The 18,384-nt window shown below is 43.2% G+C and overlaps 1 protein-coding gene across 2 annotated transcripts; it reads left to right on the plus strand.

The window, feature by feature from the left end:
* The first annotated feature begins 13,118 nt into the window (after positions 1-13,118).
* On the plus strand, positions 13,119-17,769 carry LOC133919890 (uncharacterized). 2 transcript variants are annotated; one of them, XM_062364438.1, is made up of 3 exons: positions 13,119-13,645; positions 16,483-16,557; positions 17,388-17,769. In XM_062364438.1, exons 1-2 carry the CDS (start codon positions 13,250-13,252, stop codon positions 16,528-16,530), a joined length of 444 nt encoding a protein of 147 aa, XP_062220422.1. In that variant the 5' UTR covers positions 13,119-13,249; the 3' UTR covers positions 16,531-16,557; positions 17,388-17,769. The 2 variants fall into 2 exon arrangements, with proteins under 2 accessions (XP_062220422.1, XP_062220423.1); XM_062364439.1 differs by lacking the exon at positions 16,483-16,557 and having other exon boundaries at positions 13,123-13,645.
* The last annotated feature ends 615 nt before the right edge of the window (positions 17,770-18,384 follow it).

The raw sequence follows: 18,384 nt of genomic DNA on the forward strand, positions 1-18,384 counted from the left end.
AGCTCGGCTGAGACTATCATAGAAATATTCTCGTCGCTGGTCGCTCCCTGGCCATTTGCTCCAGGTCTCTCCGCGCCACGAGCAACTCCTCCCGGCAAGCTGGTCGATAAAACAAGACGCATATCACACAGAAGCCAGCTGATTGGGTCTAACCCGGCTAGCCTAGGACTAACATGTGGCTAGGTGGTGGTAGGACCGACGCACCTCAAAGATCACCATGTAAGTTCTCTTGCTCGACCGCAAATCCCAGCTCACACTCGACAACCGCTTCCCGAATACGCTGGTCAACAGAATCTTCAATAAGCATTGTCAGGAGTTTGGGGTGAGGAAGTGGGTTGATCAGTTCTGGCCATGCCTCTTCTAGCCGGCACTGGTCGCGAGCGTTGTCAGTAGGTGAGGTTGGGGGCTTGGAGCGGGAGGGATTTTTAGTCATTTCAGGGCTTCTCTGACCAGGGCGGCAACAACAAATTCATCAGAGAAATAAAAAAGTTTCACCCAAATATAATACATAACCTAAATTATAGGTTAATATTTACTCCTCGGTGGCCTCCAACCGGAGATGGATCCCACATAGTATACCGCCCTTTGGCACTCCTCGTGCAGTCTCTCCTCGGCTACGGGCTCGGCTACCACAACCCCCTCCCGAATGAGGTTGAGGTTGAAGTTGGGATCGCGGATCGCACTAGAGGACGTACCCCACCTCATCCCTCACCGCCTGCGTAACATCCTCGGCACACCTCACCGCCAGAATATCTGGGAGATTGGAATACTTTTCCAAGAGAACCTTGGTGGCATAGGCCCATACCTGGGTTGTGCGCAGGTCCTTCGACTCAATGATCTACAGCTCAAGGCTCCTCAGGGGCTCCTTGAATGCCTTAAAAACATCTTAGAGAATGCTACGAGTGGTGCTCTCATCCTCCCTGAGCAGGGTGTGTTCGGCGGTGAGCATGGCTTTTTATCGTTGGAGCTCATCACACTTCTGCTGGAGCATGAGCTGCACCTCCTTTTCTTAGGCCAGTTGCATCTCTAGTTCAGTGCACCTACTGGCCACCGCTTCCTTATCATCAATCAACTTGCAGATAAAGGCCGGGAAGCGGGTGGCATGGGAGAGCAGGTTGGAGGCCGAAACAGCCTCCATGACTGGCTTAGCAAGCGCGAGAGCCGCGATCAATGCTCCTGAGGTCAAAGCTCCTACAAGCTGGGGGCCGAAACATGTTGCTGAGGTACTGGTGGAGGTGGGCGAGGTCGATGACCTATGGCGATAATAGATTTATGAAATCAGGAAAACAAATAAAACTTGAGTTATCTACGCCTAACGGGAAACCTTACCGTGGTGGCGGAGTGCTGAGCACAAGCCTGGACCTTGTAAAGCCACTGCGTCAGCTGGTCGGGGAGAACAGTCCAGCAGTTAAGCCACCGAAGCTTGGCGCCCCGCGAGCATGTTTGGATGCCTCTGCAGTAGATGGGGCCTCCACTGGTCTCGTCCCCCCTTGCATCAATGTTGGGAAAATCGCAGCGTGACCGCTCCCGGTCTAGTTGGAACGAGACTGGTCAGAGTGTGACTTGTCGAAGCATGCCTGGTTAGGGCGAGTCTGGTCGGGGCGATGCTGGTGGACCCTCTGTAGACCGGCGCCACTCATAGAACCACTGCCCACGACAGCTACCCGACCCTGAGCAGTCTGGTCGCCATCACGACCAGATGGGTGGCCGCCCGGAGTCGCGTTGGGCGGTGGAGAAGGCATGTTGGCAGCAAGATCAACTTCTCGAGTGGTGTCCGTGATCTCATCGATTATCGAACACAAGGCATCATCCTCAGAAGTACCATGCGGCGACGCAAACCATGAAACCCTCACCCAGAAGAAGACTTAAAGATCGAAGTTCTGAGAAAAGGTCAAACGTACCAATCAAAGTCGAGCCCTATCCGACGGAGAGAGGTTGCACAGTGGAGGAGCGTCTCGTGACGGGCCATCCTTCCTTAGGGCTGCCGCCATGAGGAATTTGACCCGCGTCTCAACGGACTCGTTAGAGAGAACTGGATAAGAGGGATACTTAAGACACCGCACGAATAAACAAAGAGTACCATGGAAGTGATTGCAATGGTACCTAGAGAGCTCTCCCTGGTGATGTCGTCACTCCCAGTATACATATATGTCGGATGTGCTCTTTTCCGTAAAGGGCACAACTGATGCTTGATGATGTCTCGGTCAACCTGGCATTCGTGGGGTTTTTGACCTAGGCTGCGAAGCTCAACAGCTCCGGAGTTGTTACGGGGGAGTTCCCCTAGATCTTAAAGACCTTTGTCAGTCTGTTCGGCACACAGATGTTGTCCAAGGAATACTCCATCTTGAGATAGAATCATTCTTCGCTCCAGCTCAACCACGACGACTTAAGGCCCATCTCAAGGTAGGAGTCCGTGATGCTATTGCGAAGGTGGAATTCGTAGCTCCCGATGGCTGGCCCGATCTGCAACTTGTCCGTGTAAAAAATACCTGAAGAGATCGAGACATGGCTCGACCCCAATGAAATTATCGCACATATGAGCAAAGACGCTAGACATGATGATGGAATTGGGATTGCGGTGAAGGTGGTAGATATCGTAAAAGGAGATGGTGATGATGAAGAATTTAGAAAAGGACAGCACAAGGCCGGCCAAAAAAAAGTGGCAAACGTCATGATCTCCGCCTTGCGGGGAGCAGGCACGTCCTCCCCCGGACAGTACCCCGAAGAAAGGCGGCGAGGGAGCAGACAGTTGTCGTACATCTATTTCAGCTTACTTGGACTTGGGAAAGTTTAGCTCTTTACCATTGTGCGGTGACATTGGGAGCGGCTGGGGTGGTTGCGGGAACACGAGTGCAGATGGAGACGATGGGCTCTGAGTGCAAGGGCTTGGATGCGGTAGGGGATGGCGAAAGGATTCATGAGCAAGTGTTGGCTTTCCAATTTATAGGGCCAACACGATATCCCAACCGTTACGCGGAGCTCAACCGTCTCAAAATTCAAAAGGCCATACTTTGGGGGCCAAAATTCCCTCAGGTCCGACGGAGATCAATGTCTCTCTCTCGGATGATGTCCCCCCCTCTCTCCCTCAAAGTTTAAAACCTTCCCTTGGGATGCAATTTTGTGGGCCCACCACAAAAGTGGACTGCGTTGATGGCCACTCCCTGGGTGGACTCGTGTTGATCTAGGGCCCAGGTGGTGCGACCAGGTCCATTTGCAATCATGTGGTGAACCACTCAAACCACCATATCCACGAGGGAGCTTGTGGGCTACTGCCGTTGTATAGAATACGAGGGTCCCCTCTTCTGAGGGCCTACACCAGCTAATACTAGTTAGCAGAATATTTTTTTCAGGCTAGGGTCCCACCGTGCGACCAGTTTGTATCTTCGCGGCCAATATCCTTACCACATTAGGGATTCTCATGACTAGCCTGTGCTGGTTGCAAGACATGTACACATCAAACCAGTCTATTCTCATTAAATGCATTCCACTCAAGTGTTTTCCTTCCCTAGTCACTCCTCCCAGTGGGCAGGTCGTGGTCGGAGCAATGGTACCATGCCCCATCCCATAGCATTAAACGTCACGGGACGGACTCACAAGCATGTCAGACTGCTTCACAAGCGCACGGCTGACCGGGGTGATGTAGGTGTGGAGATGTCTAGCGGATGGGATGATCTTAGCTGCTTCCTCAGAACAAAAGGGGGCACGTGCGCCACCCATTTTAAATAGCCTAGGGGTGGGAGGTTGAGCTAAGGTGTGGGTCACCAGAAAAGGGCTCACTTGTAAGGTCTCATTCTCTTTGGTATATAGAGAGAGGAGGACTCGGTTTATAAGGGGAGGGATGGATAACTAGTTCACAAATATTGATGATAAAATACACATGACGTAGGGCTGTTATCCTTCAAAATGCCTGAACTTGAATAACCCCCGTGTTCTTTAGTTCATCACAAACACACGCACACCGCAAGAGTCGTTCATGCACCTATTGACCAGTACAACCCATAATCATTGTCAGGAATTAACTCTCGACATTGAGAATTCTAATTTTTAACTAACTTGAGATGAAGTTGGAGACATATTTATGCTTTTCTAGTCATGTGCGGTGATAGATGTAACTTAACGGTCGATAGTAGGATTATTGGGGCCAAACGGGGTGCTTGATGTCGGACGATCAAGGAGGTCGAATGGAGTCAAGGATAACCATAACTGTACATGTGGAGTTCGAGCAAAGCGTGAGAAGGCGGAAGAAGATAGCATATTGACAAAGTCAAGCGAAAGGGATGCCGATGCAAGTGACAATGTAGTTCGAGGGATCAGGAGCAGAAGAGACTTGCTGGCTGTTGAGATTGCAAGACGAAGTATACGAGTCGACATTGGATCGTTTGCTTAAGGTTTATGAAAGTGGCGGTGAGTCACGTTTTGAGCAGCGTGCGAGATAGGTTCGTGGTTTGACCTCAAAATTGTGGGGAAGTGTGAAGTACATGTGACATCATCGTAAAGCTTATGTCGAGACAAAGCTAAGTTATGATGGTAGGTAAGAGTGTATTGGAAGAGATGAATATTTTGAGAACAATATAGTAAACTTACGGGTTAAGAAACCTAGGCTATAAATAGAGCGGGATGGCTACTTGAGCCATTTGAACCATCATTTTAGAGTTGTGTGCTAGGGTTTTAGGAGAGGGAGAGAGGAGTGCTTAGCTTATGTATTAGATGTATGTAAAAACACTTGATAATCCTCCGAAAATAGGGCGTTACTCTACAAGAAATGAAATTTATATTTTCTGTTGTGTTTGTGTTCATCACATTCTAGTTCTCTCTATTGGTTCCCTTCCTGGTTTGCAAGTTTCTCGATTTACATTGCAATTTTTGTTTTTGTTTGAAATCTGAAAATTTTCACCTTATTAAAGTTATTCTTCTTATTGTTAAAGACATAAAATTCAAATTCAGAATTAGTCTTGAGTTCTCTTTTATCTAAATCATCAATTTGAAGAGTTGTATTCACCCGATGACTATCTCTTTAGATTTAAGTTTCTTTCTCAAATTGTAAGTATTTGTGTGCGATGACGTATAGATTGATTTTCAAAATAGTCTTAATATTCAATTACATCCATAAGAGTCATATTTTTAAAAAAAATATATTTTGTTAAATATATATTTTTAAAGTTTTTCTTCCGTATGTTATTATTCTGGATCGTACCGAACAAGGCACCATGCTCGTGTGGCCATGATACCGAGTTACTGACTCGTCTGCGTAAATTTCTGTGTTGGCACTATAAGGCTAACTCCAACAGCTACCTTAAAATTCCGCACTCTATAACACTATTGCAGTATACATTATCACTATTACAGGATTATTATTTCCAACCATCCCCAACAGATACTCTGTACATTAATCCTATCTTCTCTCCTATATTTTTTTCGGTTAACCGTCCACTCCCACCTCTCCTCCAACCACCGCCGCCTCCCTCCCTCATCCCTGCTCCTCCCTCCCTCATCCCTTCCCCAAGTATCTATTGCATGCGTTCTCGGGTAGGAGGGAGCAACCAGACCGCGTGAGCCCTGCGAGCGCGGTGGCCGGGAGCTACCCCAACAGTAGGTTCCCCGCGAGGTTGAGGGTGGTGAGGTTGCCGAGGCCAGCGAGCGCCGAGGCGGGGATCTACCCCGAGACGGCGCAGGCGAAGATGTCGAGGGACTGGAAGGTGGGTGCGAGCCTTGCGTCGAGCCAAGCTGGGATGGAACTGGGGAGCCCGAACCCCGCCGCGTTGAAGGCCTCGAGCCACGCGAGGTTGCGCAGCCCGTCACCGACTTGAGCTTGCCGTCGGCCGCGGCGCGGAGGAGGTCGTGCTGCAACCCATTCGAAAGATCTCCGGCACCGTGAAGCTGCCCTGGCCGAGGTGAGGAACGAGTAGCAATCCCCCTCCTCCCGATGACCCCGAACATCTAGCTGGATGGAGCACCTGAGCTGAAGGTGTCGTGTGTACGGCGTGGCGACGCTGCCGTGGAGGAGGCGGGCAAAGATGGTGCGCCTCGAGGACGAGTTCCGCGTACTATGTTGCGGCTCCTCTGTTTCGTCCGCAAAGAAGCCGCCCCTCTCTTCTCCTTTTAACGCCACCGCATTTCTGTACCACTGGATTCCGGCTCCGTTGGGGGTCGATACAAGGGCTACAGTGAGTACTGTAGCACTGAAATTTGCGGTTTTACCGAATTCGTTGAAGTTGACCTAATACTATTTTTGTTGCCTTGCGTAGTAGTAAGTGGTACGAGTATTAGTGAATTCAGTCACACGTCTTGTTAAGAAGCTACTCGTACTACAGTTTTAGGATTCGTTTGTTTCCCCTTGTTCGCTGCCGTGAGTGATGTTCCAGTTTTTGGTCCGTGCATGCGTTTTGGACATTGAGACCGAGCCACTGGCGCTTCCAGGCGCTCACTTCCTGAGTCAAACACACAGAGCCTCCTCGAGATCTGTAAATTAAGATGCGTTTTGGACGGCTGAAATAAACCAACATGGGACACGCAACCGGCCTGCACTGCACCAGCATGCTGGAACTGGACGGGAAGTCCCGATCGTACGGCTGCTTTTCGCGAGTAACGCGCGGCAAGAAAGCAACGGTTTTAACTCTTGTGCCTGGCTGCCATCTGTAATTTATTCTTGTCCCTGATTTTTCTCGAAATTTATAACTTTGAATCCTTTCTTCTCAAGAAAACTCATTATTTATGATCGAAAGGTAAGATAATTTTCTATTTGTTATTTTATGAAATTGATTTTTTATTTGTTACTGTTTTTAATTTTTATTTTCTTCTACATCATCGTCATAATTTAATCTATAAAAAAACACATTTAACTTTGAGGAGCAGGACATTTTAACTCTTGTGCCTATGTGGCTGCCATCTGTAACTTATGATTTGTTTGTTTGTTGTTATTGAATTTTTCTGAAAAGCTATGCTTTTGACTTATCTAAAAAGTTGTTTTTGAAATAGCATATTGTCTTTTACAATAAATTTTTAACTTCTATCATATAGCTTATCAGAAAAACGTCTCTCGGCGAGCTTCTCAGTTTTAGTTCATTTTACTCAGAAGCAAACTTCTAACTTCTCCAGAACCTTATTTATTTTGGCTTCTGGCTTCTGACTTCTGGCAGTAGCAGAAGCAGAAAACAAATAAGACCTTATTCTTGTCCTTGGTTTCCCTCAAAATTTATAACTTTGGATCCTTTCTTCTTAGAGAAAAATTATTATTTGCCATCGAAAGATAAGGTAATTTTTCTATCTGCTATTTTATGAAATGGACTTTTTTATTTATCATTGCTTCTATTTTTTATTCCTTTCTACGCCATCGTTGTCATTTAATCCATAGAAAAGATATATTTACCTTTGGGAAATAGGACGGTGGCTCAGGTGCAGCCATCTATAGCTAATCAAAGTTTAGAGCTTTTTAGAGTAAAATGTGATGTACTATAGAGTTGTAGAAAATTTCTTTATGGTTTCATAGGGTTTTTAAATGCTAAATTTGGATGACTACATTATGAGATATGAATTTCTGAAGTCGTATTGTTTACCGATCATTAGTGGAGCTGCATGGTTACATTTGTGACTATGATTAGGTATAGCAAAATACAATATTAATTATCGTGTGAATATCAAAGTTGTAGAAAAAATTTGTGTAGATAATTTTAGTGTGCTTATTTGTTGTGTTTCTTTTTATAGAAAAATAGATATAAAAATAACAAGGTGGTGTTGGACTGCAGTGGATACTTCCTCTCTAAGGATAAATACATCTTTTTTATAGGTCAAATGAATGACAAATGGCGAAAAATAAAAAATTAGTAGCAATAGCAAATAAGGAAATTCACTTTGTACAATAGTAAATAGGAATCACCTTAATTATCTTTTGATAATAAATAAGAATTTTTCTCTTCTTCTTACTGCATCTACTCCATGAATCTTGCTATTGGAAGATCCTGCCGTGTAGAGATTGTGGCAACACACTATCGAACAGTATAACCTCTCATGGCCGTCGTCCGAGACTCCGAGTACTATATATGTAGCTAAGGATGTTTTTGGCTCGGTGTATGAGGTTAGATGGGATGATATTTGATTGGAGGACTCAGATTGGATGGATCATCCACCTCCAGAGAATATTAGCAATTTTAATTTTAAGACCTCAAGGAAATTCCTAAAAATCTAGAAAAATCACTAATATTCCTCTCACGTGGTGTAATAATTTCTAAAATTATTTGCAATCCTAAGTTATTTGTTGAAAAAGTGAGTTTCTTTGTAATGCTTTATGTATATGTATTTTTATCATTTCATGTGATATTCTCTTTTTAATTCAAACAAATTGAAATATAAAAAAAATCATCCAAACGCTTATGTAATGCATATAAATATGAATGTACATAATTAACTCAACTCATCCTATCATCTCACTAAACAGAAAACTGGCTCATCATATCATCCAATTAAACAGAAAAGTCTTATCCCTTTAAAAAAAATGATCCTATCTTATCTAACCTTATGTTTAACCAAATACACCGTAAATGGAGCATTCACCTGTCCCGTTTCATATTACCCTGTGACACCATACATTGCAAGCTGAGAGAACTGACTCATCGATCAGTGAAGTGTTAGTTTCTGCGAGGTTAGCAAATTGCACGGGTACGGGTGTCGAGGACGAAACCAGAGAGCGAGACAGGGTCACGTGCCACGGGCAGGACGCCCTGGGCGTGTCAGCCGGCCGGGACGTGCGTGCTGGTGCGGTGTGCCGCGTGTGGCATGGCAATTGTGGGGAAATGATGGCGCAGGTGATTAGATGGGGGCTCGACCATCGTCGACGCCATTCAGTCCGCTTCGGTCGTCTCCAACAACATAAGCCAGCGGGCTGAGGACGGCGGTGCACGCTTGCGCTCCCGGGCAGGCGGGGCGGCTCGCAATCGCACGCGCCGGTGCACCCTCCGAACGGGCGGCGCGGAGGAGGTGCGGGGAAGGGCGTCCGCGGCAGACGGGACGTCGCTGGGCAAGGAGGGGGCGGCCGTGCGGGAACCCATGATTAATCTCGTGATTAAGGGGTTAAGGGTTAAAGCAGTGATTAGAGGGTTTAATCCTATAATTTGGGGATATAGATATAGAAAAAAGGGAGGATCGTTATATTTTATATATATATATATAATATGAGTTGGTTCTCGTGTCAACTTTTCCTCTTTTCTCCTCACATCTAATAAAAACCTCTAATTTAAATAATTTATCTACTTTTGTCATCTATCCTTATCCTCTAGTCTCTTTGTCTTGTTATCGGATACAAATATGTGACTCGTTTAAATAATAAAAAACAAATACATAATTAGAAGTAAAATTAATGGATAATCTCCTCATTCTTTTTCGGATTACATTTAAAATTAAACTATGACATCACTCCCGATGTATTCGTTCAACTGCACTCGCATAACGCATCCACATTTTTATAACTTAAGTTTGTGCTTGTGTCACATCTCAAAACCCGTGATTATGTAATTAAGCATAATTATACTTCATAGGCGTCATGCTTAATTTTGAGCCATTTTGTTCTAGAGCACTAGAACGCTTCGTTTTGAGTTAATAGGATGAGAAAAAAATTCAAGAGAGAAAGCATCGAAACTTGTATTAGAAACATCTTGTCTCTCTAGCAAATAGGGCCCACATGGGTGGGCCAACCAACCCATCTCTCAATGGGGCAGCAGCCCCACCCACTCCCTCACTCTCTCGCGTGCTCCCTCTCCTTCCAACTGGCCAAGAGTAGGGAGCTTTCCCTCCCTCTCTAGCTCTCTCTCTTTCTTTTCGGATTCCTCCCTCAAGAAGCGAAACCGATGTATGTATGTGGTACCCAGATCACTAGCTCATTAACTTCTCATCCATCCAAGTATTTTGCGCATACCCGAAGGATTGGAGCCGTTCTTGACATCTTTTGGTGTTCTTGGGGTTTGAAGCTAATTAAATGATTTGGATCAGTTTGAGTCAGGGAATCGTGTGGTTGTGTTGTTAGATGAAGTCTAGAACCTATAAGTTAGTGTAAAGCTCTTGTACCTTTGAATTGGTGAGCTATGCAATCGAATGGACCAAAGTTTCCATGCGAAAAATACTCTCTGTAGCAACTCGGATGTTCCGAGTTCAACCTAAAAGTTCCAAGTAGCCCTGAGAAATCCCCATTGAATTATCCTCAGGAATAGTGAAGATTTAGGATGCAAATTGAGTATAGAACCCTTTGTATAGTACGTATGCATGTTTATATGGGTAGATTTAACATGCGAGTTAAATCAACCGAGGAAAATCATTGCGAAGCTCAAGTCTGCCTAACCTAGAGGTTCTGGGTTAGAACCCGGAAGTTCTAGATACCTCGAGTTTGGTTTAACAGAGCCCCATCGCTCGAAGCCTCACCCGAAAAATCCGACCACCTGAAGGTATAGCTTGAAAGTTCTGGGATAAATGGAGCAAAGCCAAACAGAGAGCCCTCACGCGAAAAGCTAACTTTGATATTTCGGCCTAACCCAGAAGTTCCAACTTGACCTAGAACTTCCGAGTTAATTCAAAAATTGCTAACCGAGGAACCATGCCCAGAGGTCAACCTGGAAGTTCCGAACCCGGAGGTTCCGAGTTGAACCTGGAACTTCCGGATTCTGTCTGAGTTTCTGAAGTTGTTTAGATTGCAAACTTCGTTATTCTTCAGCATGTCTTGCACTTTTAACTTAACGTTATGCATCATGTGGCATATTTCATTGCATCTTTTTCATGATCATCATTGCACACGTTCTTCTTTAATGAACAAAGGACACGAGTGTGACGCGAGCGCAACCGAGGGCGGTCTGAAATTCTATGAGTATTGCACAGGTAGTATCAGGCAGGCACCAGAGCAGTAAGGCAAGTATCGGAGCATATTGCACCCCTTATTTTGGATCGTATGATGCCTAATTGATAAATCGTGCTCTATGTATGTTATGCATGTTGAGTTAGTTGATGTTAGGAAATCAGGTAGCGCCTAATTGTTACATTTATCCCTATCTTGTATCGATGATCTCCACCCTTGTCGCCTGGGTAAATCATGAGAATGTCTTAGCTTAAAGTGGCAAGAGATGCTTAGCAATGCATATGTCTTTGGTAGAAGTCGAGCGGTGGAACGTACCATCGTTCACGAGGATAGGTCTTGATTACTTTCACCATGAGAACAATGATGGGTTGAGGAGTGATGAAAATGAAACAAGATGTGGGCGTTGCTAGAAGTAGGTTGGGAGAGGAACCCGTATGCTATAGACTATTTGCATCGTTTAGCACCGTCTATCGATGCTGTTTTCTTTAGCACTTTTCGTACTAACCATATATCAATCTAATGGTAAGATAAGCTGATTATCATACGTTATGCTAATGACTGTCGCACGTTCTTATGATGCGCAAGAGAAAAAGAGAAGGAGAAGTAAGATGACAGAGAGCTAGAGGTGTCCGGGATACGCTTGTGGTAACCCCGGTGCTATAGGGCATGTGCAAGTGGGTAGTTATGGGTATGAGAAAGATCGACACGAGTATCCCTTTGTGCGGGACCATGTGGTCATGCGAGACGAATGGTCCTCGAGTCGTGTGAGTAAAGATGTACCACTTGCAGGGTGTAAAAACAATTCGAATTACCGCGTTCTCGGTCATGAGTATACTTCTATCTATCTGTATTGGTCGTAGAGTCATGAATATTGGATGATATGATATGGTATGTTGGGATGTAGTTGAGATAGTTCTATTCTCAGATATATTTATGATGGTTTCAATTAAATATATGTTTATGTCACTGATTACAAGGTAAACGAGTATAGGTGGTCATATATAGATACTTACACATTTTTGTCAAAAAATTGCTTTCTCATATGAATCTACTTAACCTCGTGGCATTTTCTTGCTAATCATCCAAATGTATAATTTTTGGAGTCGGGTTATTTATATATATTTATTATAGATTAAGTCTTGCGAGTACCTTTATACTCATACTGCTCTTTTAGATTCTACTGACGATGAGGAGCTAGTGTTTGGCTATTTCACGTCTGTCAATGTTAGTGGTAGACATGAGTAAGGAACTACTTGGGCGACATTATTTTATGGTAAAGTTTAAGAGCATATGACTCCACTTATCTTTTATTGTTCATAGCTTTTTTCTTCCCGTTAGGTAGTTTCTTTTATTGTTAGGAGTTGATCTATTTTATTATCCTCCTAGCTCTTTTTTAATATAAATTATTGTAAATTTGTTAATACTTAAGAACTTATAATATAATGCTAATTACTTACTTTTTATCAAGCTTTGTTATGATGGTATATGTTGAAAATACGTGTGTTTTGATTTTGGATATAAAACACATGCCAGTAGTACTGAAATAATATTTTAGTTAATTATTGTAGTCGTGATTATATAAATAATCAACTTAATGATTAATAAAAATACTATTTGAATAATTTCTCCAAGCTTAATGTTATCGCGTGTAATACTTGTATTTCCGTTGCATAGTATGAGCACTTAGCTAGTTAATAACTGATTGATGGGTGGTTTGTAAATTAAGTGCGACGGTCGACGGATGTGTAATATCATTGGAGCACACGCGTCATCTGATCTAAGCGGATGGAAGGTTGAGATTGCTGATATCAGCCCCGTGACGTGTTTCAACGTAACACAGACTACAAGCCAACTAAGGATGGCAACGTGGCCGATCTTTGTCAGGAATGCTTATCCGAAAGTTTTCTTCTATCCCTATTTTTACGAAATTTTTTATAAAGATCAAATCTCTAATGAAATGTAAAATTAAATTATAACTAATTATTTCTATATATTAATTATGTGTTCATAGTATAAATAAATAATTTATTGATATATATAAGAGTAATTAATACAAGATGAGTTAAATATAGTAGATTAAATAAAATATATAAGAGTAATTTTTTTTACGTAATATAATATTTGTGTATTTATATATTAATATATATAATAAAAAATATCAGAAATATAGTAAGAAGCAGGGACGAGAAGCACCTTCCCATTCCTGTCCAGTTCACATATCAAATTTTTCTATACCTATTTCCTAATAAGAAAATTCCTCGCAGGTTAGAGCCAACTGACGTGTTTTCGGTTTGCCCCTGGGCCGAGCCCAACTGAATGAAACCCAACCCAGTGCCCGAAGTGTCGCGCCACCACGAAATCTTGGGCGAGTGAGCGACTAGGAAGGCGGCGGCGGCGCCGGCGGAGAGAAGAGACGAGATGCTCAAGTTCCTGTCCAAGGTGGTGGTGGAGTACTGCCCACTGGACCCGCGGAAGGCAGCGGCGGTGGAGCTGCTGGCGCAGTGCAACGGCCGCAAGGCCAAGGACTCCAACCCGACCTGCTCCGTCGAGCTCCGCCGCCTCCCCTCCCCGCCTCACTTAGAGGATCCCAAATCGCAGCAGCCTCTCCCGCCCCCGCGGGTCGTCGTCACCTACCTCAACGGCGCCGAGGAGGCCATCGTCGCGGCCGACGGCGTCACCGCGCAGGGCATCAGGGACCAGATCCTCGCCCGTGGGCGGCTCATCGACACCGAGCATATGTTCCGCGATGGAGGGGAGAAGTGGCCCATTGTCATCCCCGAGGAGGAGCTCGGCATGTCGTTCCCGGGCATCAAGGTGGCCCTTTTGCCCTTTTTTTGCTTTTGTACTTGCCTTTTCTTTCGTCGAGCACCTTGCGCGCGTGGGCGTTTGTTGATGGATGCGTTAAGCTCGCTAGAACAATTCGTGCACATTGTGCGTGTTAGCATCATACATGTTTTTTTAACGGAATATAGTTTCCTTTAAACCAAAGACTCAGCGATGTTGCTGGCCACCAGATCCTCTACGCTGGTAATGCATCCCAACGCTGCTAATAAGCTAGTGCAAACATCCCAGCGCTGCTATTGCATGCACTACCTTATTATAGCCTCTTGGGTAGAAATTAACCGAACAACAACAACAACAAAGCTTTTGTTCCAAGCAAGATGGATAGGTTAAAGATGAAACCCTAAGATCCAATTAAAAAGATGATACAAAACAACAATAATAATAAATGCACTAGTAATAGTAAAAAATAAAAGTAATAACGTTACCAGAGAACTTATGCATAAGTTGTGGTTCTAGCATGTAGATTGCTAACTTTCACGTGCTTCTACCCGTGGATAGTTCTTTGGAGATATTCTATTCCTTCAAGTCTCTCTTCATAGACTCTTCTCATATTTGGTTTGGTCGAATCCCGCCTCTCTTCACATTATCACCGCTTCTCAGTATCCCGCTATGCACATGTGATTCTGGAGGCCTTTGTTGAATAAGTCCAAACCATCTTAACTGATGTTGGACAAGCTTCTTTTCAATTGGCACTACCCCTACTCTATCACACATGTCATTATTTCAGATCCGATCCTTTCTGTATGACCACCAATCCATCGCAACATGTGTATCTCTGCTACACTTAACTATTGGACATGTCGTCTTTTAGTTGGCCAATATTCGGCATCCTACAACATCACGGGTCGAATTGCCGTCCTATAGAACTTATCTTTTAGCTTTTGTGGCACCCTCTTGTCACAGAGTATGTTAGAAGCTTAGCGCCATTTCATCTATCCGGTTTGATTCTATGACTAACATCTTCATTGGTATCACCATCCCTTTGTAGTGTGATCCCAAATATCAAAAGTTATCTTTCTTAGGAACCACCTCTCCACCAAGACTAACATCTTCTCCCTCATGCCTAGTATCACCGAAATCGCACTTCATATACTCGGTGAATTGAACTCTCCAACTAGCATATCAGACCTCCAACTGGAGCCAGGTTGTATGTTGAAGTCTCCAGTGCACTCTTCAACAACATGGAGTCGGTTTCAGGCACCACATGTCCCATAGCTCTATCAATGTCTGCTTTAATCCCAGCCATGCATGCCATTACTTCAGCCTAAAAGCGTCAAGCAGGTGAGGAATGCGACCTGTTGCTGCTGTGATCACTTTGCCACTGTCGTCCTGGATTACATAGGCCCATCCTCCATCACCCCTTATTTAGTTTGCTCAACTGCTCTTCCTTTCGTCAAACACCTTAGAGAAAAATCCAAATCCCCCTTGAACTTTGCCTCTAACATCATTCTTCAAATTTCACGCTGAATTATGAAACTAGATATTTTTCACCATAAACTTTACAATACCATTTAAATAACACCCTAACCGGTTTTGGAGGGTGGTTTTGCCTGTGTGGTAGGTATGCATGGGCGGTTTTGCTATGAGGGCATGCTAACATGGTTGATCTGGTCTAGCTCACCATCCACCTACACAAATGTGACAACGCATACCCTAGCCTCACCTATCATTCTCTCTTTGGAGGATGGGGAAGCGACATGACCGAGTCAACGCATGGCAAAACCACTTGACAAAAATGAAGAATAAACACAATATTAAGTGGCATGTCAGCCCACGTGACAAAAAACCGCTCATACAGATCTGCCATGTAGGCAAAACCACCCTCCAAAACTGGTTAGTGTGTTATTTGAATGTTATTATAAAGTTTATGGTGAAAAATATCTTGTTTCATAGATCAGGTTGAAATTTGAAGACCAAGGCAAAGTTCAAGGGGTGATTTGGACTTTTCCTAACGCCTTATATGTGTACCCAGTTTGTTTGTGGCTGGAATCTTTAGTCCATATGCCTACTACAAAAAAGTTTGCGGACAGAAATTGGGTAATATGCTGGGATTTCTTAGTGTTTCATTACCACAAAAACTTAAAGAATGACTATTTAGTAGGTTGCTCAAGTATAACTACCGTTGAGGGAACAGTTAATGTGTACCGCAACAAGTACGAGCTTTCAAAATAGTTTGATTTTAGTGTAGATCCTTTTCGAATGCTCAAAATAGTTTGATTTTACTGTATGCCTCTTTAAAAATCTTTACATCCAGGATAGGATCTAAACTAATCATTTCATTATAGACTTAATAGTGTTCTTAAGGTCCTAACTATAATTTCTATCTATATGTTGTTTTTAGGCCTACTCTCAAACTTCTGGGGCCTAGTAGGATCAGCCTGAATTTCTTTGCCCTATAGATAACCATGGTAAAATCTTATTCAATTTTTTGCTTGCATCTACCAACCAATGAGAGGATGGCTTCAAAAATCTAGTTATTTCATTATGCTAAGATGTTCAGATAGACCAGCTAATGGTTATTATGATCTCCATGAGAAAAAAGAGCTTCTGGTTATTTCTCTTCACTTTGCTGGCCTACTATAAGGTCTTTGTTTATTTCTTGAACATGAGTTTTCCATAGATTTATGATGTTGACTCATCCCTGAAATACAAAATTGTTTATACCCCGTCCTCCAACTGTTTAAACCAGATCAAATCTGACCCAATGGCAGTATTAATGATGGATTTATGATGATGTGGGCATATACGCTGTCCACATATATTGCCGTTGCTGACCTTGAGGGCCAATTTGGCTGGCGTGCATGCAGGGGTGGGCACAAACAAGGTGGCTCCGGGGCATGCAACCGTGGCAATAGCCATGGCTTGGTAGGAGGGAGTGACAGGTGGGGTTAATGAGATGACCTGGGGGTATTTTTGTTGGCCAGGATGCCACATCAATTGACCGAAACCATGTCAGCATGAAATCTTGTTACGTGGAAAAAACCCACAATGAATACCACTGCTTGGGTTGTATTTGACTTAATTTAAACGGTTTTGAAGCTAAAGATGAAAATTATTAGACTCCAATGATAGTTTAGAGATGTATCTGGACTTTTTTCCTTTTTGTAATGGTCAATTTTTTTACTATACGTGTATACAGAACACATACTTTGATTTCTTCTACATCACACAATATTATTTCTGCTAATTATTTCTCATACTTGTGGTGCTAGGGCTTTGATTTTGCTGCCAATGCTATATGGATTTTGCACGCTTAATTGCTTTGTTATGAAATTATTTTGTACATATTTGGATCCTTTAACAAAACTGTTTGGAATAACTAAGTGAAATTCACTGTACATTTATCTTTTCTTCCATGGGCATTTTGGGGGACCTCTGTATATACCTTGTGTATTTTGGGCCTCTGTTGTTGCCAATTCAGTTAGAACTAAAATTTATTGAGTGCAAAGTGTTATTTTCCCAATATTGTCTGAAATATTGTTAACTTTAAACTAAGACAAGTGCAGTGAACAATCGATGTCGTTGTGTTCCCATTATTTGTTGCAATGTTGTTTGCACAAAACTTCTGTTGTATTGAAGTCTGTTGTGTTTACTGTGAATGACATGCTTAATGGACATGGCCTGCTTTATGTTCCATATTTCCTTGCACGTATTTTCATTATGTTCTCAGTTGTTATTGACCAGATTATTATCTTTTTTTTTTACTTGACAGCCGAAGAAAGCTGAGGAGAAGCCCCGGGCCCAGTGACCAAGCAGAGCTTTTCGTTCGATGTAGCATGATTTAACTAAGGACATATGTACTCGCACAAACGTTCCACCATCATGTTCTGGAAAACTTTCCTGATCCTGTACCACTTCGAACGTGTTTGTTGACTAGGTGGTCTGGTTCAGTTTTTGGTTTTCTCACTGAATACAGTTCAGTGTTAGAAGTATGCTTTCAGTTGTTGCTTTGTACTCTGTATAAATATCATTACAGTTGTCAGATATGTTGTGAACAAATTTGTATAGCAAACCTTATACTGTTGTAGTGTTGTAGCAAACTACAATGCTCTGCCATCGATATCAAACTCATGTTTCTTTGGACATGTTTCCAATATGTTCTCAGTTGTTATTCACAAGATTACTATCTGCTTTTTAATGACAACTAAAGGAAGCCCAGGAGAAGCTTATTTGGATGGACAACTTAACTGCTCCACCGTTTATTTGTTTTTAGCCTCCTGTTGATGGGTCGTCAAAGCCGGATTTGGGGCTGATGAACCTTTATGATTGTCAGTTTGGCCACTGGCCAAGCCACATACTCCAAGTTTCCACTCGTACGAACATATTCCTCCATTCTTTTCTTTTTTTCTCTCGGCATAAGGAGCTTGGCGATTACACGTCCATCCGTGCTGCCGCTACCGGAGAGACAAATCTGGGCTGTGCCTTGGAAGAAACAGCGAAAAACCCTGCACGTCGAGGGCGTAATTTGGTCTTAGGTAGTGCAATTTTCACGCCTCTCTAGGAGTTTTCTAGTTTGTTTTTCAGTACGATTTTAGCTTTAGATTTTAAAAAGCTGAAGCTAAAATAAAAAGTTAGATGATACAATTTGTTTTTCAAAATCTAACATCTTCTCTACCACAGTCTATAAGCTATTTTTTACCAGTTTTTTTTTCCAGATTGACTATAGAAAAAATAAAAGTACCCACGCAAGCACCCTGTAATTATCCACC

Source organism: Phragmites australis, chromosome 5 (genome assembly GCF_958298935.1).
Source record: "Phragmites australis chromosome 5, lpPhrAust1.1, whole genome shotgun sequence".
In the NCBI taxonomy this organism is placed as follows: domain Eukaryota; kingdom Viridiplantae; phylum Streptophyta; class Magnoliopsida; order Poales; family Poaceae; genus Phragmites; species Phragmites australis.